General features: G+C 46.6%; 1 protein-coding gene across 2 annotated transcripts in view; it reads left to right on the top strand.

The window, feature by feature from the left end:
* LOC141107722 (cytochrome P450 2C8-like) overlaps window positions 1-27,965 on the top strand; it is a 73,565-nt gene that overhangs the window by 7,370 nt on the left and 38,230 nt on the right. For both annotated transcript variants that reach the window (XM_073598642.1, XM_073598643.1), the window contains exon 3: window positions 10,900-11,049. In XM_073598642.1, coding sequence (XP_073454743.1) covers window positions 10,900-11,049 — 150 coding nt within the window. The remainder of the gene's footprint in view (window positions 1-10,899; window positions 11,050-27,965) is intronic.

The following is a 27,965-nucleotide window of genomic DNA, read 5'->3' as shown; positions in this document are numbered from 1 at the left end:
TAATCTGTTCACCAGATCCGTGATGTGCCAAACCCGAGCGCCTGGTAGATAACATACATTTCGTTGCTTCAGGTCTTTGTTACAGATTGCCCTCTCTGTTTTTCTAAGAATTGAGTCCCCTACCACCAGAATCGGCCCTTCCTTTCCCTTCACTTTCCCCCCACTCTCACTGGAGGAGTTCTTCCCCGGCAGCTAGAAGAGTCCCTCAGCTCCAGCAGTGCTGGTCCCTGACTGGTTTCACCAATGGAATGCCCCCCCTGGCACTTCCCCCCTCCACCCTTCCTGACTGTCACTCATCTACTCTTTTCTAGTGCTTGTCTCCACCCGCCTCTGTGCTGGCCCCTGCCGGCACCTGCCGGGTACATTCCCGACTCTCCTTTAGTATTCAGGGTCTTCTCAGTGCTGACAGTTGCTTTCCCAGATTCAGAACCTGGGCTTCCAGGGAAACAATGTGCTTACATTTTGCACAGCAGTATTCACCATCGATCGGATGATCAAGGAACGCATATATGCCGCAAGATGTACACCGAGTCGCATCTCCACACCCGCCGGGCATCGTACCTGGATTGGGGATTATACCCTGTCCAAATTACCTAGCAACTAGCTTCCTGACACTAATACTAAACAAGACAATACACAAGTACACAACAAGACAATACACAGGTACTTGCAGACCCACGTGCACTTACAGACCCACATGCACTCGCAGACCAACGTGAACTCGCAGACCCACGTGCACTCACAGACCAACGTGCACTCGCAGACCAACGTGCACTCACAGACCCACGAGTTAGGAAAATTCAGTGCCTACCAAGGCCTACATATTAACCAAGTCCTCTATTTGTTAGAGAATAGGTGAAAGAACTTTAAAGCATTTGTTTTGTTTGTATGTAGAGTTGCACATTACTGGGACTGTGGTGGCGGGGGATTAAAGAGAGTGGTTTGACGGAATCCTTGTCACTCCTCTACCCTTTTGGCCTCCAGCCATAGACCCTGTACAGGGTTAAATTCTGCAAATTGTATGTTTGACGTGTTTCAATTGCCTACTTCTTAAGTGGCTTTGCCACCAAGTTTATTGGCTGTGTTTTACCTGTTGGATGTTACATACTCTTTATTGCTGAGATCATTATCTTTAATCTGCCAGTAAACAAATCAAACTGGTTTTCTTTACATGTGTGTGGGTCTTTAAGTTCTTGTTTATAACAGGAATGTCAGAAACCAGAGTGTCAGAGGTGTCAGAGGACTTGGAAGGTCAAGGCAACCAGTGGGTACATAGTCTTTGAGCGGCCCGGGGTTGGCTCTACATTAATTTTTGTTAACAATGCAGAAAATTAATACAGCCTTAATACTGTAAAATTATTTTAACAAATTCATTTTAAAATGACATATGTAGCGCCACCCGTGAAGGAGCCACTTGAGAATGTTAGGTTCTTTGCTCTGCCTGTCCACTCCAAGAACTGTCTCAGCCCCTCTGGCACACCCGGTAAATAAATGTTACTGTAGACTCAATACTAGATGTAGTGAACCAAAAAGTGAGCAGCAATAATATAATCAAGTTAGTTAAATATAACCAACTCTTTTATTGAGCAGTATAGCACAAAGACACATGCAACTTATAAATATCACAGTTTCAACCAACTTAACTGGCTTAGGGGTGACCTATGTGCTCAGGTATGAAGGGAAATAGGGATGACTTGTTGTAGGTCAGTCTATTTCCCTAAAGCCTACAATCACAGGCCCCGGATGTGTATACAGTATCTCACAAAAGTGAGTACACCCTTCACATTTTTGTAAATATTTTATTATATCTTTTCATGTAACAACACTGAAGAAATGACACTTTGCTAGAATGTAAAGTAGTGAGTGTACAGCTTGTATAATGTAAATTTGCTGTCCCCAATTAGCCATTTTCCCTCCCCAGTTTCATGTGACTCGTTAGCGTTACAAGGTCTCAGGTGTGAATGGGCAGCAAGTGTGTTAAATATGGGTTTTTGATCTCACTCTCTCATACTGGTCACTGGAATTTCAGCATGGCACCTCATGGCAAAGTACTCTCTGAGGATCTGATAAGGGTCTGGCTTGGATTTAAGGGGGGACCCCATGCATTTTTTTTTTTAATTTTGGCACAGGGTTCCCCTTAAACTCTGAAGGCTCTAGTATGGATTTTGGGGGGGCCCCCATGCCATTTTTTTTTTTACACTTTGGCACGGGGTTCCCCTTAATACCCTTACCAGACCCGAAGGGCTTGTTATAGACTGGGGGCACACTGTTTTTTTCAATGATTTTTATCTATATTGCCGGGATCCGACAATACATTACAACCGCAAGCAGTTTTAAATGACATTTTTTTTAAAAAATCATTGCTTCTGAAAAAACAGCCGTTTTTAAAACTTTTTTGCATTAATAAATGTCCCCTGGGTCAGGACCCAGGCCCCCAAACAGTTTTTATGGCAATAACTTGCATATAAGCCTTTAAAATTAGGTTTTTCATGTTCTGTCCCATAGACTTTAATGATTTGCATGATCTCGCTGTGTATTATCGGGCGTTTTGCAGCGCTCGAATTTGCCGCGAACGCCCCATGATGTTCGCTGTTCGGCGAACACCCGATGTTCGAGTCGAATTTACGTTTGACTCGAACATCAGGCTCATCCCTACACAATATATAATACAGTGCAGCTGGTGTACAGTTTCTAATACAGTGCAAGCGGTGTACAGTATGTAATACAGTGTAGTGCGGTGTTAAAAAAAACAAAAAAACATTATGTCCGGAAGGCCACCAAGGAGAGGCAGACGCTCACAGGCCACTAAAAGAGGGCAAGCAGCCTCTGTGTCTACAGTGAACAGTGGTGGTCGTGGACATGGTACATCCTCTGCACGTGGCCGTGGGGCACGCATTTCCTTTTTTTCTTCTGTGGGCCATGTTATTGAGCCACAACAAGCAGAAGAGTTGGTGAAGTGTAAAACAAAACCGTCCTCATCCTCCTCATCCTCTGTGACCCAGGCTCATAGTAGTTTGCCTCCCAACGCAGCCGCCAAAGTGGCCTATTACACCAGCTCCTTGTCCACAGTTACTCCTTCCGTAGCCCCACCATCATGCATGGAGGAGTCACCAGAATTATTCGACCATAGTGTTGGTTACAAGCTGCTGAAGGATGCGCAGCAATTAGAAGGCTCCGATGTAGGTTTCCAGGTTGAGGAAGGGAGTAACATGAGCCTAGAGAGAGGGGGTGCCACAGAAGGACAAGAAACTGTCAGTCATGTTCCTTCAGCTGCAGCATACTGCCAAGTTTTCTCCAGTGACCGGGGGGGGGATGATGAGGTCACTGACTGTACTTGGGTACACCACTACAACAGCCCACCTTTCATCCACAGCAACTATACATTTACACAGGGGCCGCTGATAAGGCAGTACATCCAGCCCTCCTGTACTGGGCCTCATCAGTTCAAAAAGGGGGGCCCAGGCACCTGATGAGCAGAAGGTCTGGCTATACTGTCTTATTGCAGACACTGGTCCTCTTCTGCCTCCCCCTGCAGCACTGCCAGATTCTCCTCCTCTTTCCCCCTCTGGCTGCACTGCAGGGGGATTGGTTTTAGCACATGCGCCCCTTCCATCTGCTGTCCAGGTCACCCTGTGTGTCACGCTTTCCCCTGCAGCGCTGCTGACTTCCCTCCCTTCCTCTCCCACCCGCAGCTGCTGCGGGCACACAGGGCAATGTTTCAGGATGGAGAGTAGGGGAAGGGGCTGGTAAATATGTCATTTACTGGCCCCTTCCTTTCCTGAATGAACACAGTGAGCGATCGGTACCAATTATTCCAGTGTTCATTCATCACCAAAGCCTAGTAAACTATGTTTACTTTGCTTCAGTTTGTGAATGACCAGGAAGCCTTTGAGTATTTCCTATTCCTTCATCTGTGCGGCTGAGGCTCCAGAAAAAGGGACTGATAAATCTATGTCCTCAGTCACTTTCGGCCAGGGGAAGGGGGCCCTGTCAGGTAGGCTGTATGGGGCCCCATGATTTCTAACAGAAGCCCTGCATTTACAGACCATGAAATATAGGGGGGGGGGATAGCAGGTCTTGGTGAGAGTATCTTTTTACCCACTATCCACATCTGGATTGATCTCCAACTGGGTTCCAGTTCCATCTAAGTCCCATGCAGCGTTGGACTCACAGGCTTTGGCCAATACAGGCTCGATTGACTCACTGCCGCTGGCATGTGAGTCCACTCTGTCCGGTAAGAGTATATATTTTATTTCCTTGGTGGAAGACACACTATCTCTGGCATCCTAATGTCCAAGTCACTTTTCTCCACTTTCTAAGTGTCACCTCAAGAGTGGATCCTAATTCCTTCACAATTATGGACATTGCTTTAATAAGCTCACTACAGTGGTGAATTCACGTTTTCACAGATTTTTAGTCACTGGACTTTATCAATATCATTTTTTCAGTATACATTATTATTCTTTGTTTATACATTTTTAATGCACTCTATTATGCTGTTTCTTTGATGGTTTTTTAGCGCTACATTGTGTTTTCACATATTTCTTTGACTGTACTTGGGTGCCTGAGAGAAGAGAGGAGGATAGTGAGGAGGAGGAGGCACAATTCCAACTAGGCAGGATGTCCTCCAGGGGGCAGCTTAAGGGCAGCCACCCTATTGTATCACAACACAGATCTCCGCAGGCGTAGGTCACTGCTGACTCCCCGCTGACTTGCAAAAGTTCCTTGGTGTGGGCTTTTTTGGACACGTGTGCAGCAGATTGCACCATTGCTGTTTGCAACCTATGTCTGAAGTGGATCAAGCGTGGCCAGAACAGAAGGTGCTTGTGCACCACATGCTTAACCAGACATATGTCGACCTGCCATGCAGTCCATTGGCAACAACACCTGAAAGACCCTAATCAGAGAAAAAGGCGGACTTCTCCTTGCTCCTCATCTGGGATCTCAAGCCTTACTATACCTCCATTCCTCTCAAAAATCTGCACTGAGAGGAATGAAGGTATAGTAATAGGTGCCACAAGTACTTGCAGCCAATCTGCTAGCAGTACACCACCAGTTGATTTCAGCAGGCAAATTTCCCTACCCCAGTTGCTGAACCATAAAAAGAAATTTGGTCCCAGCCATCCATGCTCAGCGTCTAAATGATAGCTTGGCCAAATTGCTAGCACCGCAACTGCTGCCTTTTCAGCTGGCAGACTCTGCCCCCTTTCGTGAATTTGTGGAATGTGCTGTACCACAGTGGCAGGTTCCAAAACTGCATTTCTTTTCTCGTAAGGTCATTCTGGCTCTCTACCGTCATATGGAAGGCAATGTTTCGGCATTGTTGGACAGGGCTGTCAACAGAAAAGTTCATTTTACCGCTGGCTCATGGTCCAGCAGGCATGGGTAGGGATGTTACCTTTCCTTCACGGTTCACTGGATAACTCTGCTGGCAGCTGGGAAAGATGCAGGACAGGGTTCAGTGTTGTTGGAGCTTGTGGTGATTCTGCCACAGCTCTCTACTCCTCCCTCTGCTTCTTCTTCCTCTATGGTCTCTTCTGCCGAATTGTCCTCTGAACCAGCAGTGCTCCGTAAGCATTCAAGGGGCTACGCAAGCAGTCAGGCTAAATGATGCCATGCATTGCTTGAGTTAGTCTACCTAGGGGACAGGAGCCACACTGGGCCAGAGATTCTGTCAGCTCTGCAGAGGCCACCAGAAATGGTTGTATGCGACAATGGCACCAACATTCTCTCCGCCCTCCGACAGGGACACTTGACCCATGTTCCATGTTTGGCACATGTCCTGCATTTGGTGATGCAGCGTTTCTTGACCAGGTACCCAGGCTTACAAGAGCTCCTGAGGCAGGCCAGAAAAGTCTGTGGTCATTTCTGTCGGTCATACAATGCCAGTGCTCAGCTGGCTGACATTCAACAGGAATGCAATCTGCCCACCAACCTCCTCATTTGTGACATGCCCACCAGGTGGAACTCAACATTTGCAATGCTGCAGTGGCTGCACACACAGAAGAGGGCCATCAATGAGTACCTTTGCGAGTATGACACCAGAACAGGGTCAGGGGAGCTTGGCTTCTTTTCACCATGCCAATGGCTACTGATCAAGAATGCATGCACTGTTCTGTCACCATTTGTGGAGGCCATAAGGATGGTGAGCAGAGACAATGCATGCATCAGTGACACTGTCCCTCTAGTCTTCCGGCTGGAGCATACGCTTCGTGGAATCATGGACAGGGCACTTGAGGCAGAACAGCGGGAGGAGAGGAGGACCTTTCCTCTCAAGGCCCCCTTTATCCAGATAGCATTCCTGCAGGGCCGCCAAACACACAGGAAGAAGAGGAGGAGGAGAAGGATTGTGTTAGCATGGATGTAGAGGATAACACGCAGCAGTCATCAAGGGATGGTTTTCAGTTCCCAGAAACCCAAGGAGTTGTACGTGGCTGGGAGAAGTTAGTTCTGGGCAATGTGATCCTTAGTGACCCAGAGGACTCAGATTCTAATGCCTCTGCAAACTTATGCTGCATGGCCTCCCTGATTCTGCAAAGCCTGCAAAAGCACACTAGGATTCGTGGTATCAAGGAGAGGGATCATTACTGGCTGGAAACCCTTCTTGATCCACGTTACAAGGGTAAAGTTGCAAAACTCATCCTGCCTTCACAGAGGGAGCAGAGGATGAAACATCTTCAGGAGGCCTTGAAAAAAAGTGTGTGTAACACCTTTCCAGACCCTGCAAGGTTACTATTTCCTGGTGCTGGACAATGTGTTTCTGAGGCTTTGTTCGGTCAGAGGAAGAGCGGTGGAGAAGGTGGCCAGCTGACCAATGGCTTTCAACAATTTTTCAGTCCTCAGCGCCGAGGTCTGATAGGTTCAAGCAACCATCGCCAGCATCTGCATTATATGGTGCAGGAGTATCTAGGGGCAAAAGCAGACTTGGAGACCTTTCCAACAGAGCATCCACTGGGTTACTGGGTCTTGAGGATGGACCACTGGCCAGAACTTGCTCATTATGCAATCAAGCTACTGGCCTGTCCTGAATCCAGTGTGCTTTCTGAATGCACATTCAGTGCTGCTGGAGGGTTTGTAATGGATCAAAGAGTGCGCCTGTCCACAGACTCTGTTGATAGGTTCAACAGGGGCATGTAATTACAATTTTTGAAATAATATTTAACAGCGGGCCCGTTCCTGTGCCCCACAACAGTAACTGTGAGGGGTTACAGTGATCTGGCGCCACCAATACCCAAGGCCCAATTTTTCTTCCCCTGTTTAACAGGGGCATGTAATTACAATTTTTGAAATAATATTTAACAGCAGGGCCCATTCCTGCGCCCAACAAGAGTAACTGTGAGAGGTTACAGTGTTCTGGCACCACCAACACCCAAGGCTCAATTTTTCTGTACCTGTTTGACTGGGGCATGTAATTTCAATTTTTAAAATAATATTTAACAGCAGGGCCCATTCCTGCACCCAACAAGAGTAACTGTGAGGGGTTACAGTGTTCTGGCGCCACCAACACCTAAGGCCCAATTTTTATGCAGAGTAAATAGTGCAGTCCGTATAGTATATACAGGTATACTGCAGTTCAGAGTATATAGTGAAGTCCGTACAGTATACAGTGTATACTGCAGTTCAGAGTATATAGTGCAGTCGGTATAGTATATACACTGCAGTTCAGAGTATATAGTGCAGTCAGTGTAGTATATATAATACAGTGCATGGTATATAGCGCAGTGTACAGTATATAATATAGTGTATTGAAGTGGTTAAGGGGAACCCTATGACAGAATTAAGAAAAAAATGGCATGGGGTCCCCCCCAAAATCCATACCAGGCCCTTTGGGTTGAGACGGAGTATTTTCGTTTTGTTTTTTTCTATTTTTCGGGTCCGTAATTGATGATGAATGGACATTGCGGGGCATTTTTGCTTTTTTTTTTAATAAAGGACTTGTCAAAAACTGTTTTACTTTTTTGACACTTTTTTTGGTGAATGGGTAGGGGTACAATGTACCCTATATCCATTCACATGGGGAGGGGGCGGGATCTGGGGGCACCCTTGTTAAAGGGGGCTTCCAGATTCCGATAAGCCCCCCACTCGTAGACCCCCACAACCAATGGCCAGGGTTGTGGGGACAGGCCCCCAAAGCACTCTCCCCGTGTTGAGGGCAAGCGGCCTGGTATAGTTCAGGAGGGGGGGCATTTGCTCTCCCCCCCTTTCCTGGCCTGCCAGACTGCTTGCTCGGATAAAGGCCTGGTATGGATTTTGGGGGGACCCTACACTGTTTTTTTTTTTTTTTTATTTTGGGGTGGAGTTTCCCTTAATATCTATACAAGACCCGGGCCTGGTATGGACTCAGGGGGAACCCACGCCGATATTTTTCCTTGATTTTTATCTATATTGCCGGGACCCAGCAATACATTACAGCCGCAAGCAATTTTAAATGACATTTTGCTGTGGCACAGTAAAGCACATCAGAAAGATGCACCACTTTACAGGCAGACTAAGGGGACCCCCAGGCACGATATTTAAAGGAATATTTCATTTTTATTGTTTCACTTTAATCATTATTAAAATCACTGCTCCTGGAAAAAACAGTTGTTTTAAAAACTTTTTTCTGCATTGATCCATGTCCCCTGGGGCAGTACCCAAGTCCCCATACACTTTATATGGCAATAACTTGCATATAAGCCTTTAAAATGAACACTTGATTTTTCACGTTCGTGTCCCATAGACTTTAACGGTGTTCACACAAATTTTTTGTCTGTTCGCATGTTCTGGTGCAAACCAAACCGGGGGTGTTATAAATATTAAAAATAAAATGGTGGCCGCACAAAATATTGACACTTTGGGCCCAATTTGAACATTTTCCCAACTAACTTTTGTTGCCAGCGGTTTAGACATTAATGGCTGTGAGTTGAGTTATTTTAAGGGGACAGCAAATTTACACTGTTATACAAGCTGTACACTCACTACTTTACATTGTAGCAAGTGTGATTTCTTCAGTGTTGTCACATGAAAAGATATAAAAAAATTTTACAAAAATGTGAGGGGTGTACTCACTCTTGTGAGATGCTGTATGTGATACAATATACAACAATGAATGATATCATCACTCGTGGCTATTAATGAATTGCCGGTCCGACAATACACATAAAAGTTCATTGATAAAAACGGCATGGGAATTCCCCACAGGGGAACCCCGAACCAAAATTTAAAAAAAGAAATGATGTGGGGGGTCCCCCTAAATTCCATACCAGGCCCTTCAGATCTGGTATGGATATTAAGGGGAACCCCCGGCCAAAATTTAAAAAAAAATGGCGTGGGGTCCCCCTCAAAATCTATACCAGACCCTCCAGGTCTGGTATGAATTTTAAGGGGAACCCCGCGCCAAAATTAAAAAAAAAATGGCGTGGGGTCTCCCCAAAAATCCATACCAGACCCTTATCCGAGCACGCAACCTGGCAGGCCGCAGGAAAAGAGGGGGGACGAGAGAGCGCCTCCCCCCTCCTGAACCGTACCAGGCCACATGCCCTCAACATTGGGAGGGTGCTTTGGGGTAGCCCCCCAAAACACCTTGTCCCCAAGTTGATGGGGACAAGGACCTCATCCCCACAACCCTTGCCCGGTGGTTGTGGGGGTCTGCAGGCGGGGGGCTTATCGGAATCTGGAAGCCCCCTTTAACAAGGGGACCCCCAAATCCTGGCCCTCCCCCCTGTGTGAAATGGTAAGGGGGTACAAAAGTACCCCTACCATTTCACAAAAAAGTGTCAAAAATGTCAAAAATGACAAGAGACAGTTTTTGACAATTCCTTTATTTAAATGCTTCTTTCTTCTTTCGTCTATCTTCTATCCTCTTTATTCTATCCTCTATCTTCCTTCGCTCTCTCGCCCCCCCCCCCCTTTTCCTGCGGCCTGCCAGGTTGCCTGCTCGGATAAGGGTCTGGTATGGATTTTTGGGGATACCCCACGCCATTATTTTTTTTTCATTTTGGCGCGGGGTTCCCCTTAGAATCCATACCAGACCTGAAGGGTCTGGTATAGATTTTGAGGGGGACCCCACGCCATTTTTTTTTCAATTTTGGCCGGGGTTCCCCTTAATATCCATACCAGACCTGAAGGGCCTGGTATGGAATTTAGGGGGACCCCCACGTAATTTTTTTTAAAATTTTGGTTCGGGGTTCCCCTGTGGGGAATTCCCATGTCGTTTTTATCAATGAACTTTTATGTGTATTGTCGGACCGGCAATTCATTAATAGCCGCGAGTAGTTTTAAATGACTTTTTTTCCTTTGAAATGTCATTTTGCTTTCAGACTGTTCTAAACACGGGAAACATGCGCCCCTTTACAGGCATACTATAGACACCCCCCAGGTATGAAATTTAAAGGAATATTACACTTTTATTGTTTCACTTTAAGCATTATTAAAATCACTGCTCCTGAAAAAACGGCAGTTTTTAAAACTTTTTTTTGCATTGATCCATGTCCCCTGGGGCAGGACCCAGGTCCCCAAACACTTTTTATGACAATAACTTGCATATAAGCCTTTAAAATTAGCACTTTTGATTATTCATGTTCGTGTCCCATAGACTTTAATGGTGTTTGCGTGTTCGAACACATTTTTTGCCTGTTCGCATGTTCTGGTGCGAACCAAACAGGGGGGTGTTCGGCTCATCCCTAGTGATTGGGTTGTAATAAATAACCACAAATATTCAATCTAACTTTTTCCATTAAAATGGAATAATGGAAATCCAGGATCTGGAGGCCATAAATACAGTATGTTCTAACTCATATATTTTAAAAACGGGGCCACTTATCTAGTTTCAGGAGCTGCTTCTATAATATTCACTCAACCAGATTTCATAAGTTTGTGTCCAGTGCAATCTGTAGACAACACTCTCCTGCAATGTTCTAGGGATTGTCATGGTTAATGGAGAAAGATGGAAGACGATGAGACGCTTTGCTTTGATGACCTTGAGAAATTTTGGAATGGGGAAAAGAAGTATTGAGGAGAGGATTCAGGAAGAGGCTCAGAATCTAAGAGAGCAATTCATGAAAGAAAAAGGTAGGTGGCAGAAATTATGTCAATTTAAAATTATTCTCAGCTGTCATTTTTCAGATGTATGGTATTAAATAAAAGGAAATTGATTGGTTTCTTTCCTTTCTTTGTATCTTAAGACAAACATGTAGCAGAGTGCCCACTTCTCACAACTGCCTGGCTTCCTGGACATGCCAAGGGAGTATGAATTCGCAGTGGCGGCTGGTGCTCAAAATTTTTGAGGGGGGGGTGCAAACAAACTGAAAAGTTCTGAAAAAAAAAAAACCATCAATCGCAGCCACTGTGCCATCAAACGTAGCCACTGTGCCCATCAAACGCAGCCACTGTGTGATCAAACGCAGCCACTGTGCCCATCAAATGCAGCCACTGTGCCCATCAAACGCAGCCACTGTGCCATATCAAATGCTCCCACTGTGCCATCAAATGCTGCCACTGTGCACCATCAAATACAGCTACTGTGACCATCTTATCCAGCCACTGTGCCCATCTTATGCAGGCACTGTGCCCATCAAATGCAGCCTCACTGTGCCCCATCAAATGCAGCCTCACTGTGTCCCATCAAATGCAGCCTCACTGTGTCCCATCAAATGGAGCCTCGCTGTGTCCCATCAAATGCAGCCTCACTGTGTCCCATCAAATGCAACCTCACTGTGTTACATCAAATGCAGCTTCATTGTGTCCAATCAAATGCAGCTTTGCTGTGTCCAATCAAATGCAGCTTTGCTGTGTCCAATCAAATGCAGCCTCACTGTCCCAAAAATGCAGCCTCACTGTGTCCCATCAAATGCAGCCTCACTGTCCCATCAAATACAGCCTGTGTCCCATCAAATTCAGCCTCACTGTCCCATCAAATGCAGGCTCACTGTCCCATCAAATGCAGCTTCACCGTGTTCCATCAAATGCAGCCAAATGCAGCCCCATCAGTTAAATGCAGCCTGTGCAGCCTCACTGTCCCATCAAATGCAGCCGGTGCCTGATCAAATGCAGCCTCACTGTCCCATCAAATGCAGCCTCACTGTGTCCCATTAAATGCAGCCTCACTGTCCCATCAAATGCAGCCTCACTGTCCCATCAAATACAACCTCACTGTCCCATCAAATGCAGCCTCACTGTCCCATCAAATGCAGCATCACTGTCCCATCAATTTAGCCTCACTGCCCCATCAAATGCAGCCTCACTGTCCCATCAAATGCAGCCAAATGCAGCCCCGTCAATTAAATGCAGCCTGTGTCCCATCAAATGCAGCCTCACTGTCCCATCAAATGCAGCCTGTGTCCCATCAAATGCAGCCTGTGTCCCATCAAATGCAACCTCACTGTCCCATCAAATGCAGCCTTACTGTGTTCCATCAAATGCAGCCTCACTGTCCCATCAAATGCAGCCTCGCTGTGTCCCATCACATGCAGCCTCGTTGTGTCCCATCACATGCAGCCTCGCTGTGTCCCATCAAATGCAGCCTCGCTGTGTCCCATCAAATGCAGCCTTACTGTTTTCCATCAAATGCAGCTTCACTGTCCCATCAAATGCAACCTCACTGTGTTCCATCAAATGCAGCCTCGCTGTGTCCAATCAAATGCAGCTTTGCTGTGTCCAATCAAATGCAGCCTCACTGTCCCAAAAATGCAGCCTCACTGTGTCCCATCAAATGCAGCCTCACTGTCCCATCAAATACAGCCTGTGTCCCATGAAATTCAGCCTCACTGTGCCCCATCAAATGCAGCCTCACTGTGTCCCATCAAATGCAGCCTCACTGTGTCCCATCAAATGCAAGCCTCACTGTGTCCCATCAAATGCAGCCTCATTGTCCCATCAAATGCAGCCTCACTGTGTCCCATCAAATGCAGCCTCACTGTGTCCCATCAAATGCAGCCTCACTGTCCCATCAAATGCAGCCTCACTGTCCCATCAAATGCAGCCTGTGTTCCATCAAATGCAGCGTGTGTCCCATCAAATGCAGCCTCACTGTCCCATCCAATGCAGCCTCACTGTCTCATGAAATGCAGCCTGTGTCCCATCAAATGCAGCCTGTGTCCCATCAAATGCAACCTCACTGTCCCATCAAATGCAGCCTGTGTCCCATCAAATGCAACCTCACTGTCCCATCAATTGCAGCCTTACTGTGTTCCATCAAATGCAGCCTCACTGTCCCATCAAATGCAGCCTCGCTGTGTCCCATCACATGCAGCCTCGTTGTGTCCCATCACATGCAGCCTCGCTGTGTCCCATCAAATGCAGCCTCGCTGTGTCCCATCAAATGCAGCCTCACTGTTTTCCATCAAATGCAGCTTCACTGTCCCATCAAATGCAACCTCACTGTGTTCCATCAAATGCAGCCTCGCTGTGTCCAATCAAATGCAGCTTTGCTGTGTCCAATCAAATGCAGCCTCACTGTCCCAAAAATGCAGCCTCACTGTGTCCCATCAAATGCAGCCTCACTGTCCCATCAAATACAGCCTGTGTCCCATGAAATTCAGCCTCACTGTGCCCCATCAAATGCAGCCTCACTGTGTCCCAGCATATGCAGCCTCACTGTGTCCCATCAAATGCAGCCTCACTGTGTCCCATCAAATGCAGCCTCATTGTCCCATCAAATGCAGCCTCACTGTGTCCCATTAAATGCAGCCTCACTGTGTCCCATCAAATGCAGCCTCACCGTCCCATCAAATGCAGCCTCACTGTCCCATCAAATGCAGCCTGTGTCCCATCAAATGCAGCGTGTGTCCCATCCAATGCAGCCTCACTGTCCCATCCAATGCAGCCTCACTGTCCCATCAAATGCAGCCTCACTGTCCCATCAAATGCAGCCTGTGCCCCATCAAATACAGCCTCACTGTCCCATCAAATGCAGCCTCACTGTCCCATCAATTTAGCCTCACTGCCCCATCAAATGCAGCCTCACTGTCCCATCAAATGCAGCCAAATGCAGCCCCATCAATTAAATGCAGCCTGTGTCCCATCAAATGCAGCCTCACTGTCCCATGAAATGCAGCCTGTGTTCCATCAAATGCAGCCTGTGTACCATCAAATGCAACCTCACTGTCCCATCAAATGCAGCCTTACTGTGTTCCATCAAATGCAGCCTCACTGTCCCATCAAATGCAGCCTCACTGTGTCCCATCACATGCAGCCTCGCTGTGTCCCATCAAATGCAGCCTCGCTGTGTCCCATCTAGGGATGAGCTTCGTGTTCGTGTCGAACCCATGTTCGACTCGAACATCGGCTGTTCGATCGTTCGCCGCATTGCGAACGATATGGGCCGTTCGCGCCAAATTCGTGTGGCGCGTCACGGCCCATAATTCACTGCGGCATCGCAGTGCATTGCTTGCTGATGATTGGCCAAGCATGCACTATGACCCGCATGCTTGGCCAATCACAGCGCCGCCTTAACAGAGAGCCATAATTGGCCAAAGCCAAGGAGGCTTTGGCCAATTATGGCTCAGGGGATTTAGTACACGCCCCACACTATATAAGGCCGCCTGCACGGCGGCCCTGTGCAGTGTGTTCCGGTGTGCTTAGAGAGAGAGAGAGACAGTGTCATTTCATTTGAGTTAGCTAGATTAGGCAGGACAGTCAGTCAGTTAGCTGCACTTAAAGTGTATTGTCTATATATATGCATCCCAGGTGTTGCATATATATATATATATATATATATATATATATATATATATATATATACACACTGTATTCAGTTTAGCTAGATGCGTTCCTGTTATCTTCTAGATATTTACATTTAGTGCAGTGCGTCCTGCTCACAGTGTTCAGCTAGATCCATTCCTGTTATATTCCTACTGACAGGCAGGCTTGTCTTGTTACAGTATTTTGAAGAAAATTACTGGTGTTCTTTTGATCCTATTAGTACCACAGTCAGGCAGCTAGACTATTTACAGTTAGTGCAGTGCGTCCTGCCCACAGTGTTCTGCTAAACCTACAAGTAAGTGGGGTGCGTCCTGCTCACAGTGTTCAGCTAAACCTACAAGTTAGTGGGGTGCGTCCACCTCACAGTGTTCAGCTAAACCTACAAGCTAGTGGGGTGCGTCCTGCTCACAGTGTTCAGCTAGATCCGTTTCTGTTATCTTCTTACTGACAGGCAGGCTTGTCTTGTTACAGTAAATACAGCTACCTGAAGAAAATTGCTGGTGTTCTTTTGATCCTATTAGTACCACAGTCAGGCAGCTAGACTATTTACAGTTAGTGCAGTGCGTCCTGCTCACAGTGTTCTGCTAAACCTACAAGTTAGTGGGGTGCGTCCTGCTCACAGTGTTCAGCTAAACCTACAAGTTAGTGGGGTGCGTCCACCTCACAGTGTTCAGCTAAACCTACAAGCTAGTGGGGTGCGTCCTGCTCACAGTGTTCAGCTAGATCCGTTTCTGTTATCTTCTTACTGACAGGCAGGCTTGTCTTGTTACAGTAAATACAGCTACCTGAAGAAAATTGCTGGTGTTCTTTTGATCCTATTAGTACCACAGTCAGGCAGCTAGACTATTTACAGTTAGTGCAGTGCGTCCTGCTCACAGTGTTCTGCTAAACCTACAAGTTAGTGGGGTGCGTCCACCTCACAGTGTTCAGCTAAAGCTACCTGTAGAAGGTTGGTGGTGTTCTCATACTACAGGCAGGCAGTTGATTTTGTTAGCTGCAGTATCAGTGCATATATATATATATATATATATATATATATATATATATATCCCAGCTTAGTGCAGCTACAGGCCATTAGTATGTCTGGAAGGCCAAGAAGGAGAGGCAGACAGTCACAAGCCAATAAGAGAGGGCAAGCAGGCTCTGTGTCTAGTGCTGGTCGTGGAGACTGTGCATCCTCATCAGCACGTGGCCATGGGACACGCTTGGCCTTTTTTTCGGCAGCTGGCCATGTTGAGCCGCAACATGCAGAAGACTTGGTCGAGTGGATGACCAAGCCGTCCTCATCCTCCTCATCCTCTCTCACCCATGCCCAGGGTACTTTGTCTGGCAAAGCAGCGGCCTCTTCCCTCGGCTCAATGTCATCAGTGACTCCTTCCCTAGCCCCACCATGTCCTCCTGAGGAGTCCCTCGAACTGTTTGACCACAGTGTTGGGTACATGCTCCAGGAGGATGCCCAGCGTTTGGAAGGCTCTGATGATGATACTGAGCTCGATGAAGGCAGTAACACGAGCAGGGACAGAGGGGGTGCCCAAGAAGGACAGCAATCTGGCAGTCATGCTCCCCCTGCTGCAGCATACTGCCAGGTTTGCTCCAGTGATGAGGAGGGAGGGGATGATGAGGTCACTGACTCAACATGGGTGCCTGATAGGAGAGAGGAGGAGGAGGAGGAGGAGGAGGCGGCACATCACCAACGAGGCAGGATGCCCTCCAGGGGCCAGCCTAAGGGCAGCATATTGACTGCATCACACCCCAAAGCTCCACATGTGCAGGGCGCTGCAGTCTCTGCGCGTTATTCAAAAAGTTCTTTGGTGTGGGCCTTTTTTGAGACGAGTGCATCAGATCGCACCGCTGCTATTTGCAACATATGTCTCAAGCGTATCTCGCGTGGCCAAAACATCTCCCGCTTGGGTACCACATGCTTGACCAGACATATGTTGACCTGCCATGCAGTTCGTTGGCAAGCGTATCTAAAAGACCCACACCAAAGAACAAAGAGGACCTCTGCTTGCTCCTCATCAGCTGAGATTTCCAACCCCACTAGACCTTCAGTCCTCTCTGAGACCTGCACTGAGAGGAATGAAGGTGTAGAATTAGGTGTGTCACAGCCACGTACTTGTGGGCAATCTGATTTTGGTACACCGACGTCAGATTGTAACAGGCAAATTTCCCTGCCCCAGCTGCTGCACCGCCGAAAGAAGTTTGCTCCCAGCCATCCACATGCCCAACGGTTGAATGCTAGCTTGGCAAAATTGCTAGCACTTCAACTGCTGCCTTTTCAGTTGGTAGACTCCGCCCCCTTCCGTGAGTTTGTGGAATGTGCGGTTCCTCAGTGGCAGGTACCCAAACGCCACTTTTTCTCACGGAAGGCGATTCCGGCTCTCTACCAGCATGTGGAAGGCAATGTCCATGCCTCGCTGGACAGGGCGGTCAGCGGTAAGGTGCATATTACCGCTGACTCATGGTCCAGCAGGCATGGACAGGGACGTTACCTAAGTTTCACGGCGCATTGGGTGACTCTGCTGGCAGCTGGGAAGGATGCAGGACAAGGTGCAGTAGTGTTGGAGGTTGTTCCGCCACCACGCCTCCAAAATGCTAATGATTGTGACACACCTCTCTCCTCCACCCCCTCCTCTTCTTCTTCCTCCATGGCCTCTTCCTCGGAACCAGCGGTGCTCCGTAGTCGTTCAAGGGGCTACGCAAGTACGCAGGCCAAAAGATGCCATGCGGTGCTTGAGCTGGTGTGCTTGGGGGACAGGAGCCACACTGGGGCAGAGGTTCTGTCAGCTCTGCAGGGGCAGGTTCAGAGGTGGTTGACGCCACGCCAACTTAAGGCAGGAATGGTGGTTTGCGACAATGGCACCAACCTCCTCTCTGCCCTCCGACAGGGACAAATGACCCATGTGCCCTGTTTGGCTCACGTCCTTAACTTGATGGTGCAGCGGTTCTTGGGCAGGTACCCGGGCTTACAGGATGTCCTGAGGCAGGCCAGGAAAGTCTGTGTGCATTTCCGCCGGTCATATAATGCCAGTGCTCGGCTGACGGACCTCCAAAAGGAGTTTAACCTGCCCAAGAACCGCCTAATCTGTGACATGCCCACCAGGTGGAACTCAACGTTGGCCATGCTGCAGCGGCTGCACACGCAGCAGAGGGCCATCAATGAGTACCTGTGCGACTATGGCACCAGGACAGGGTCAGGGGAGCTTGGTTTTTTTCCCCACGCCAGTGGGCCATGATCAGGGATGCATGCACTGTCCTGTCACCATTTGAGGAGGCCACGAGGATGGTGAGCAGTGACAGCGCATGCATCAGTGACACTGTCCCCCTTGTCCACCTGTTGGAGCACACGCTGCGTGGAATAATGGACAGGGCACTTGAGGCAGAACAGAGGCAGGAAGAGGAGGACTTCCTTAGCTCTCAAGGCCCCCTTTATCCAGACAGTGTTCCTGCGTGCCCGCCGATCACACAGGAAGAGGACGAGGAGGAAGAGGAGGAGGAGGAGGAGGAAGATTGTGTCAGTATGGAGGTGGAGCCTGGCACTCAGCATCAGCAGCAGTCTTTAAGGGATCAGTCCCAAGAAACACATGGACTTGTACGTGGCTGGGAGGAGGTGGCTGCGGACCATGTCGTCCTTAGTGACCCAGAGGACTCCGGACCGAATGCCTCAGCAAACCTACGCTGCATGGCCTCCCTGATCCTGCAAAGCCTGCGTAAGGATCCTCGTATTCGTGGTATCAAGGAGAAGGACCAATACTGGCTGGCAACCCTCCTTGATCCACGTTACAAGGGTAAGGTTGCAGACCTTATCTTGCCATCGCAGAGGGAGCAGAGGATGAAACATCTTCGGGAGGCCTTGCAGAAAGGTCTGTGCAACGCGTTCCCAGAGACTGGGAGGTTACAAACTCCTGTTTCTGGACAACGTGTTGCTGAGGCTTCGGTCAGTCAAAGAAGGAGCGGTGGAGAAGGTGGCCGTCTGACCGATGCGTTCAGACAATTTTTTGGTCCGCAGCCCCAAGGTATGATCGGTTCCAGCAACCATCGCCAGCGTCTGTTTTACATGGTGCAGGAATACCTAGGGGCAAGATCAGACTTGGACACCTTTCCCACCGAAAATCCTCTGGGTTACTGGGTCTTGAGGATGGATCACTGGCCAGAGCTTGCACAGTATGCAATTGAGCTACTGGCCTGTCCTGCATCCAGCGTTCTTTCGGAACGCACATTCAGTGCTGCTGGAGGCGTGGTAACCGATCACAGGGTGCGTCTGTCCACTGACTCGGTCGATCGACTGACCTTCATAAAAATGAATGAGTCTTGGATCACCACCAGCTACCAAGCACCTGATGCTGATGTAACCGAATAATTTTTTTTGAAATCTCAGATCCCTTCAAAGACTGCCTATGCTGATGCTGAGTGACTATCCCTGAGTAATTATCCTCTTCCTCCTCAATCATCACGCTGATAGCTTGTAAGAACATTTTTGGTTCTGGGTGCCACTACCAGTGCCTAAGGCACAATTTTTCAGCCCCTGTTCAACAGGGGCGTGTAATTACGATTTTTGATGTAATACTTTGCAGCAGGGCTCGTTCCTGCATTCCAACTAGAGTGTCTGTGAGGGGTTGCAGTGTTGTGGCACCAGCACCAGTGCCTAAGGCCCAATTTTTCAGCCCTTGTTTAACAGGGGCGTGTAATTACAATTTTTGATGCAATACTTTGCAACAGGGCTCGTTCCTGCATTCCAACTAGAGTGTCTGTGAGGGGTTGCAGTGTTGTGGCACCAGCACCAGTGCCTAAGGCCTAATTTTTCAGCTCCTGTTCAACAGGGGCATGTAATTACAATTCTTGATCTAATATTTCACAGCAGAGCCCTGTGAGGGCTTACAGTGTTGTGGCCACAGCAACACCTAAGGCCCAAATTTCTGCTGAGTATATAGGGCAGGACCCTACTTTCAAACAACTAACTTACAAACGACTCCTACTTGCAAACGGAAGGAGACAACAGGAAGTGAGAATAAATCTACCCCTAGGAAGGGAAATTCTCTCCTGTAAGAGTAAATATGGGAAAAACATTTCTCCTTTCCACTGATGCTTTCCAATCCATTGGGACAAAAAGTGAGGTGAAATCTTCTGAAGAGGAGGAAAGACAGCAAAACAAATGTCACAGGGGTGATAACCCTTCCCTATGTTTTCCAAAAAGCTTAAAAAAGATTTTTTGGCTGGAGCTAAACACGTTAAAAATGTACCCGTTCAAAATTACAAAGAGATTCTACTTAACAACAAACCTACAGCCTGTATACTGCTGTTCAGAGTATATAGGGCCTGGTGGCCCCACACCTTTCCTTATTTTAATTTGGGTGCGGGGTTCCCCTTAATATCCATACAAGACCCAAAGGGCCTGGTAATGGACTGGGGGGTACCCATGCCGTTTGTCTCACTGATTTTCATCCATATTGCCAGGACCCGACATTACATTAAACCCGCAAGCAGTTTTAAATGAGATTTTTTCCTTTAAAAATGGCATTTGGTGCAGGGACTGTTCTAAACACGGGAAACACGCGTCACTTTACAGGCATACTATAGACACCCCTCAGGTACGATATTTAAAGGAATATTTCACTTTTTTTTTTTACTTTAAGCATCATTAAAATCACTGCTCCCGAAAAAACGGCCGTTTTTAAAAGTTTTTTTTGCATTGATACATGTCCCCTGGGGTAGGACCCAGGTCCCCAAACCTTTTTTAGGACAATACCATGCAAATTAGCCTTTAAAATGAGCTCTTTTGATTTCGAACGTTCGAGTTCCATAGACGTCAATGGGGTTCTAACGTTCGTGCGAACTTTCGGTCCGTTCACAGGTTCTGGTGCGAACCGAACCAGGGGGGTGTTCGGCTCATCCCTAGTCCCATCAAATGCAGCCTCACTGTTTTCCATCAAATGCAGCTTCACTGTCCCATCAAATGCAGCCTCACTGTGTCCCATCATATGCAGCCTCACTGTGTCCCATCATATGCAGCCTCACCGTGTCCCATCAAATGCAGCCTCACTGTCCCATCAAATGCAGCCTCACTATCCCATCAAATGCAGCCTGTGTTCCATCAAATGCAGCCTCACTGTCCCATCTAATGCAGCCTCACTGTGTCCCATCATATGCAGCCTCACTGTGTCCCATCATATACAGTCTCATTGTCCCAGCAAATGCAGCCTCACTGTGTCCCATCAAATGCATCCTCACTGTCCCATCAAATGCAGCCTCACTGTCCCATCAAATGCAGCCTCACTGTGTCCCATCAAATGCAGCCTCGCTGTGTCCCATCAAATGCAACCTCGCTGTGTCCCATCAAATGCAACCTCGCTGTGTCCCATCAAATGCAGCCTCGCTGTGTCCCATCAAATGCAGCCTCACTGTGTCCCATCAAATGCAGCCTCGCTGTGTCCCATCAAATGCAGCCTCGCTGTGTCCCATCAAATGCAGCCTCGCTGTGTCCCATCAAATGCAGCCTCGCTGTGTGCCTTCAAACGCAGCCTCACTGTGTCCCATCAAATGCAGCCTCACTGTGTCCCATCAAATGCAGCCTCACTGTGTTCCATCAAATGCAGCTTCACTGTCCCATCAAATGCTGCCTCACTGTGTCCCATCATATGCAGCCTCACTGTGTCCCATCAAATGCAGCCTCACTGTCCCATCAAATGCAGCCTCACTGTCCCATCAAATGCAGCCTGTGTTCCAATCAAATACAGCCTCACTGTCCCATCAAATGCAGCCTCACTGTGTCCCATCATATGCAGCCTCACTGTGTCCCATCAAATGCATACTCATTGTCCCATCAAATGCAGCCTCACTGTGTCCCATCAAATGCAGCCTCACTGTGTCCCATCAAATGCAGCCTCACTGTCCCATCAAATGCAGCCTTACTGTCCCATCAAATGCAGCCTGTGTCCCATCCAATGCAGCCTCACTGTCCCATCAAATGCAGCCTCACTGTGTCCCATCAAATTCAGCCTCACTGTGTCTGATCAAATGCAGCCTCACTGTGTCCCATCAAATGCAGCCTCACTGTCCCATCAAATGCAGTCTCACTATCCCATCAAATTCAGCCTCACTGTCCCATCAAATGCAGCCTCACTGTGTCCCATTAAATGCAGCCAAATGCAGTCCCATCAATTAAATGCAGCCTGTGCAGCCTCAATGTCCCATCAAATGCAGCCTGTGCCTGATCAAATGCAGTCTCACTGTCCCATCAAATGCAGCCTCACTGTGTCCCATCAAATGCAGCCTCACTGTGTCCCATCAAATGCAGCCTCACTGTCCCATCAAATGCAGCCTCACTGTCCCATCAAATGCAGCCTCACTGTCCCATCAAATGCAGCCTCACTGCCCCATCAAATGCAGCCTCACTGTCCCATCAAACGCAGCCTCACTGTGTCCCATAAAATGCAGCCAAATGCAGCCCCATCAATTAAATGCAGCCTGTGTCCCATCAAATGCAGCTTCACAGTCCCATCAAATGCAGCCTGTGTCCCATCAAATGCAGCCTGTGTCCCATCAAATGCAACCTCACTGTTTCATCAAATGCAGCCTCACTGTCCCATCAAATGCAGCCTCACTGTCCCATCAAATGCAGCCTCACTGTGTCATCAAATGCAATCACTGTGCCCCATCAAATTCAACCTCACTGTGTCGCATCAAATGCAGCCTGTGTCCCATCATGCATAGACGTGGCACTTTCCATAGTGCACTGTGTCCGGTGCCTGAATACAGTGCACTTAAGGACCTTTTTTTCTTTTCTTTTTTTTTAAGGGCCACTTTAAATTATTATTATTTTTTTTTTTTCGTGACTGTCTGGGGGGGGGGGGGGGGTGGCGCCCGTGTGCCCCCTATGGACGGGCCACCACTGTCAATTACTCACCTTCCATCCCTCTGCAGCTCAGAGAGGCCACATCTGATGAGACAGAGGTAGCTGGGTAAACGATCTGCAGCCAGGTGAGAGGTCTTCCACAGTCAGAACTGGTGTGTGAGTAGCTAGGCCAGAACCTAATAACACCTAGGTTCTCCAGGAGATCCCTTCCTGATTTTTACCAGAGTACTCCTGTTACAGTGGGGCCGTCGCTCTTTGGTCTTGGATCCCTCAAACTGTTCATCCGTGCTGTCAGAGCTCCCTGGACTTCACTGTGAGGGATGCTGTTTATGAGGATAATCACAAGTAGCCGTGTTCTCCACTGTTTTACTGAAGTGGTGATTCTCAGCTTGTCTTTCTGTTGTAAAAGAGTCTTATAGAGACTATGCCATGCAGTGATTGATTCACAGACGCATGGTTGCTGAAGAGTCCATGTTTGTGCAGCTGTCATTATTCTGCAGTGTATGCATGTTCATGAACCTGATTTGCATTAATGCTTCTGACTAGGGATGGGCGAATGGTTCGGGCCGAGCATGAGTTCGCCTGTTCACCGAACAACCAAATTATCAGGGCGTTCGACCGTTTGTTCAGCCCGCTGAACGACCACAAAGCATAGCGCCACCGCACAGTGCACTGAAAGCCCCGATTGGCTGAAGTAATGAAAGCTTTGCCCTAACAGGGCACAGAGCACTGTCAGAGCCATGATAGGATGCTGTCATGATGACTCTATCCAATCATGGCTCATTGCCGTTAGTCCCGTCCCACACTATAAAAGTATTCTTTCAATAGCAGCTATTTTCAGTGTGATATTGGCGTGAGAAGAGATAGAGCAGGGCACTGTTTAGTGCTATTAGACAGTAAATGTGATATAGTGTACAAATGTGATTCTATCGTCAGTGTAGAATATCAGATTAGTGTGCATCTAGGGATAGTTCAGTGTGAGTGTAGTGCGACCATTCATCTTTACATTAGTGTGAATGTAAGGATAGTTCAGTCATTGTGAGTTTAGTGACCACCATTCATCTTTACATTAGTGTGAATGTAGGGATAGTTCAGTCAGTGTTAGTGTAGTGACCATTTAACACAGTATATTTTATTGTGTTACTGCAAGTTTAACACTGTATATTCCAGTGCGTTACTGCAAGTTTAACACCGTATATATTTGAGTGCATTAGTGCACGCTTAACGCAGTATATTTCAGTGTGTTACTGCAAGTTTAAAAGTGGTTGTAAACTCTCCCCCACAACTTTGTCCAATGTAAATCAGCATAAAAAACCCTAATGAACACTGCTTGTAGATATCTCCTTACTTGCTTAGTATTGTTGTAATCCTTTTTGTTCTTTAGAATGACGTCACTGAGCATGCCCATATCTCCCCTGATTTACTGCACACTCTGTGTGCTTGTCTGTCTATTATCAGGACCTCCTACGGCACAACACTGAAATCCCACGAGATTGCATAATCACTCAGAGCTTCCTACTACACCCCATGTGACCATGTCCTGGGCATCGGAGAGCATTACTGCAGTCTTATCAGCTGAAGCTGATAAGACTGACATAGGCAAACACTAGATAATCGGCACAAGTAAATACTATGAAATAAAACAAGTCAGCTATGAGCAGGGAAGCAGGGTTGCCATAGAAACAATGGATTTAGAAGGAGGCTTGGTTAACAGCACAGGAAGTGCTCAATGTAAGGGCGGAAATACACTCTACTGTGGACTCAGAAAACAATACTTAAGATGGCGCTGCCTTACCCCTGGAAACAAGTTTTTTAAAGTTTCTTTAAACAGTAAGTAATATGCGATTTGGGCTGGATTACAGTGGCTATAGTTTGATAATTACTTATTATAATGGACTAAATGAAAAGAAGCATCAGAGTGGGAGAGTTTACTTTCTCCTTAACGCCTTATATTTCAGTGCGTTATCTTCTGTTTAACGCAGTACAGTTCAGTGCATTACTGCAAGTTTAACGCCGTTCAGTGCGTTACTGCAAGTTTAACGCCATATATTTCAGTGCATTATCTTCCGTTTAATGCAGTATAGTTCAGTGCATTACTGCAAGTTTAACGCCGTATAGTTCAGTGCGTTATGGAGGGTATCAGTGATTACTTCATATAGTGCCGCATTCTAAACTAGAAACAAGAAACAAATTTCCCCTTGTAAATGGACTTTGAGGGCACTTAAACTCACTTAAACTCATATAACAATCGTAAAGTAGAGTAGAAAAATCATTAATAACACATGATTAAAAATAGTAATATCTCCTTCCTCAGGGGTAGAGAAGATATCAATTCTCTATAATGCAAATGCAGAAATCAGTAATGGTTCATATAAATACATACTGTTCAAATATACTTAATTCCACATCAACAACTTATAGTCACTTCAGTCATGTATGAGCACACATTCCATGTAGATTAAAAGCAAAAACACTGCCCCAAAGAATTGCTGCTTCCTTCATCTCCACCAAGTGTCAGGCATGTTATATTGTAGATTTGAGTAAAAACAAAATGTTTTACAAGTATATCAAGGGAGCATCAAAGAGGCTCCACTGAACATGGGAAGTCCAGACCCACTGAGGCCTGTAGACAGATCCTGTAATTAAAGCATAATCATAAATAGTGCATGTACTGATAAAGATAAGTTTATATAGGATGTGAGAGTATATGTTTCATCCTGGATAATTGTCCAAAATTTAATAAATAAATAAATCCATTTATATATATCCAATCATAGTAGCCATATATCTCAATCCTAAATTGTTGTAATACTCGCTTGGGGGCTTAAAGTACAGCCATACATATAGATGTAGAGTGAGTAATTCAGTAAAAATTACATAATAATAAGATATGGCTTCTTTCATGTATTAGTTCTAAAATATATGCATAGCCATAAAGATTACACAAAGTCCAACATTGTGAGAAGGGATCAAAATGACTCCTCAGACATATGGACCTAAGCAGAGAGATTAGTGACTACACAAAATGTGGAATTAAGTATATTTGAACAGTATGTATTTAAATGAACCATTATTGATTTCTGCATTTGCATTATAGAGAATTAATATCTTCTCTACTCCTGAGGAAATAGATAAAACAGACTCTGAAACACGTTGGTTGAAGGATATTTCTTCTGTACTGTCAATCATGTTACAGTTGGTGCACTCTTAGTTGCTTATTGCTATGTACATTCCATGTTACTATTTTTAATCATGTGTTATTAATAAATGATTTTTCTACTCTACTTTACGATTGTTATATTAGTTTAAGTGCCCTTAAAGTCCAATTCCAAGGGGAAATTTGTTTCTTGAGTTCAGTGCATTACTGCAAGTTTAATGGCGTATATTTCAGTGTGTTACCTTCCGTTATAGTATAATTTTGTGCGTTACTGCACCTTTGACACAGTATATTGCTGTGCGCCAGTGCAGTTTTACTGCAGTATAATATAGTGCAATAGTGGAGTGTGTTTGTGTAGTAGTGAGTACTCAAGTTAAAGTGCACCAAACACCACTTTCCATTGATTAAAGTGCATTTACGTACATATTTACACATCTATAATACATTTTGTTAATAAGCAGCCCCCCCCCCCCCCGCCATCATGTCTGGGAGGACAACAAAGAGAGGCAGACATTCCCATGGCACTGTGAGGGGGCCAGCAGTGTATGTGTCCAGAGGCGAAGGTGGACGTGGTCAGTCCTCAGGCTGGGCATTATTTCCTCTGTTTAGTGATGTTGCCCATGATTTCCAGCCACAGCATGCAGAGGAGGTGGTGGACTGGCTTACTAAACCATCCTCATCCTCATCATCCTCCGTCACCCAAGCAGAGACTGGTGCACAGTCCACTGTAGCTGCCAGTGTGGCTAAACCTGCCTCCTTGTCCACAGCTATCCCTGCCATAGCGCCTGCATCAGGCATGGAGGAGTCAGCTGAGTTATTTGAACACAATGTCAGCCACTTGCCCCTTGACGATGCACAGCCATTACTTGATTCAGATTTTGGCTCTGAGGTTAAGGAAGGCAGGAACATGAGCCTAGAGAGTGAGGATCACTGCTACACAAATTGGCAGTCATGTTCCTCCAGCCTCAGCATATTGCCAAGTTGTCTCCAGTGGTAATGAAGATGGAGGAGATGATGATGATGAGGGCACTGACTCGACTTAGATAATTTAATGACAATTTTCCTCTGAGTGGGACTTTAAAAGGGCAGTGAACAACTATAGGGTCACACAGGAGTACAAAAATATAAGTTTTTAATAGATTAAAGTTAAAAGAAGTGGTCACATGTACAATACATAGAATATGCTGGATGCAGATGCAAAGATACGCACTTATACAACAGTTGACAACAACCATTAATCTGTTGAAAAAATGAAGACAACAGAGACAGCCAACGCGTTTTGAGTCTGCGATATTAGTTCTCTTCTTCAGGGGTAGGAAGTTACAACAGAATGTGAATATGTCTACAATTAATAGATGGAAAAGTATAAGAATATATGCATTGCAAAATCGTGATAATCAAGCATATTATCAAAAATTGTTACATTTCTCAATTGTATGTGCACTAACCATGCAGATTGCATAAACATTCAAGATATCTTGCATCCAATTAAAATATGCTAGGAGCATGCTGCGGCTACAAGCCCACCCATTCCGGTCCAAAGAGAAAAGACTGCAGATCAAGGCGCATAAAGGCCCAACAGGGAGTCAGTCACAAAGGGCGCCCTGGAGCGGCCCCCTATTATTCCCCTTGTGTGTCCTGAAGCGACAAACAGACAGATAGATAGATAGATAGATAGATAGATAGATAGATAGATAGATAGATAGATAGATAGATAGATAGATAGATAGATAGGAGTTCAGTATCAGGTCTATTCCCATAAAATTGGCTTGGGCACCAGACCAATTGTCTCTCTCGTTTTCCCCACAGCGATATTTGTTGCTTCAGGGCACATGAGGGGAATAATAGGGGGCCACTCCAGGGTGAAAAATTTTTGTTAAATTATCTAAATTAGAGATGTGGGTCAGTGCAGCTTCTGCTCTGTGACAATTAGCACCATTCAAAATAACTGACTCGACTTGGGTGCTGGATAGAGCAGAGGAGGAAAGTAAGGGTGAGGCAACCCAATAAGGCAGCCATCATGGAAAAGTAGAGAGCAGCCACCCTATTCCGTCACATTGTGGAGCTGTTATCTCCCGGCCCACTTCCCACAGCTCAGCTGTCTGGGCCTTTTTTTAAGCACATGTGCAGCCGATTGCACTGTTGCAATTTGCAAACTTTGTCTCAAGCACATCAAGCATGGCAAAAACACCAGCCATTTGGGTACCACATGCTTGACAAGACATTCAAACTTCCACTTGTTGGCAAGAGCACCTGAAAGCCACACAAAAGGGGTGC

This window comes from Aquarana catesbeiana, linkage group LG09, assembly GCF_042186555.1.
Source record: "Aquarana catesbeiana isolate 2022-GZ linkage group LG09, ASM4218655v1, whole genome shotgun sequence".
NCBI lineage: Eukaryota > Metazoa > Chordata > Amphibia > Anura > Ranidae > Aquarana > Aquarana catesbeiana.
The sequence above is the reverse complement of the archived record's forward strand: the minus strand, read 5'-3'. Positions and strand labels throughout refer to the sequence as shown.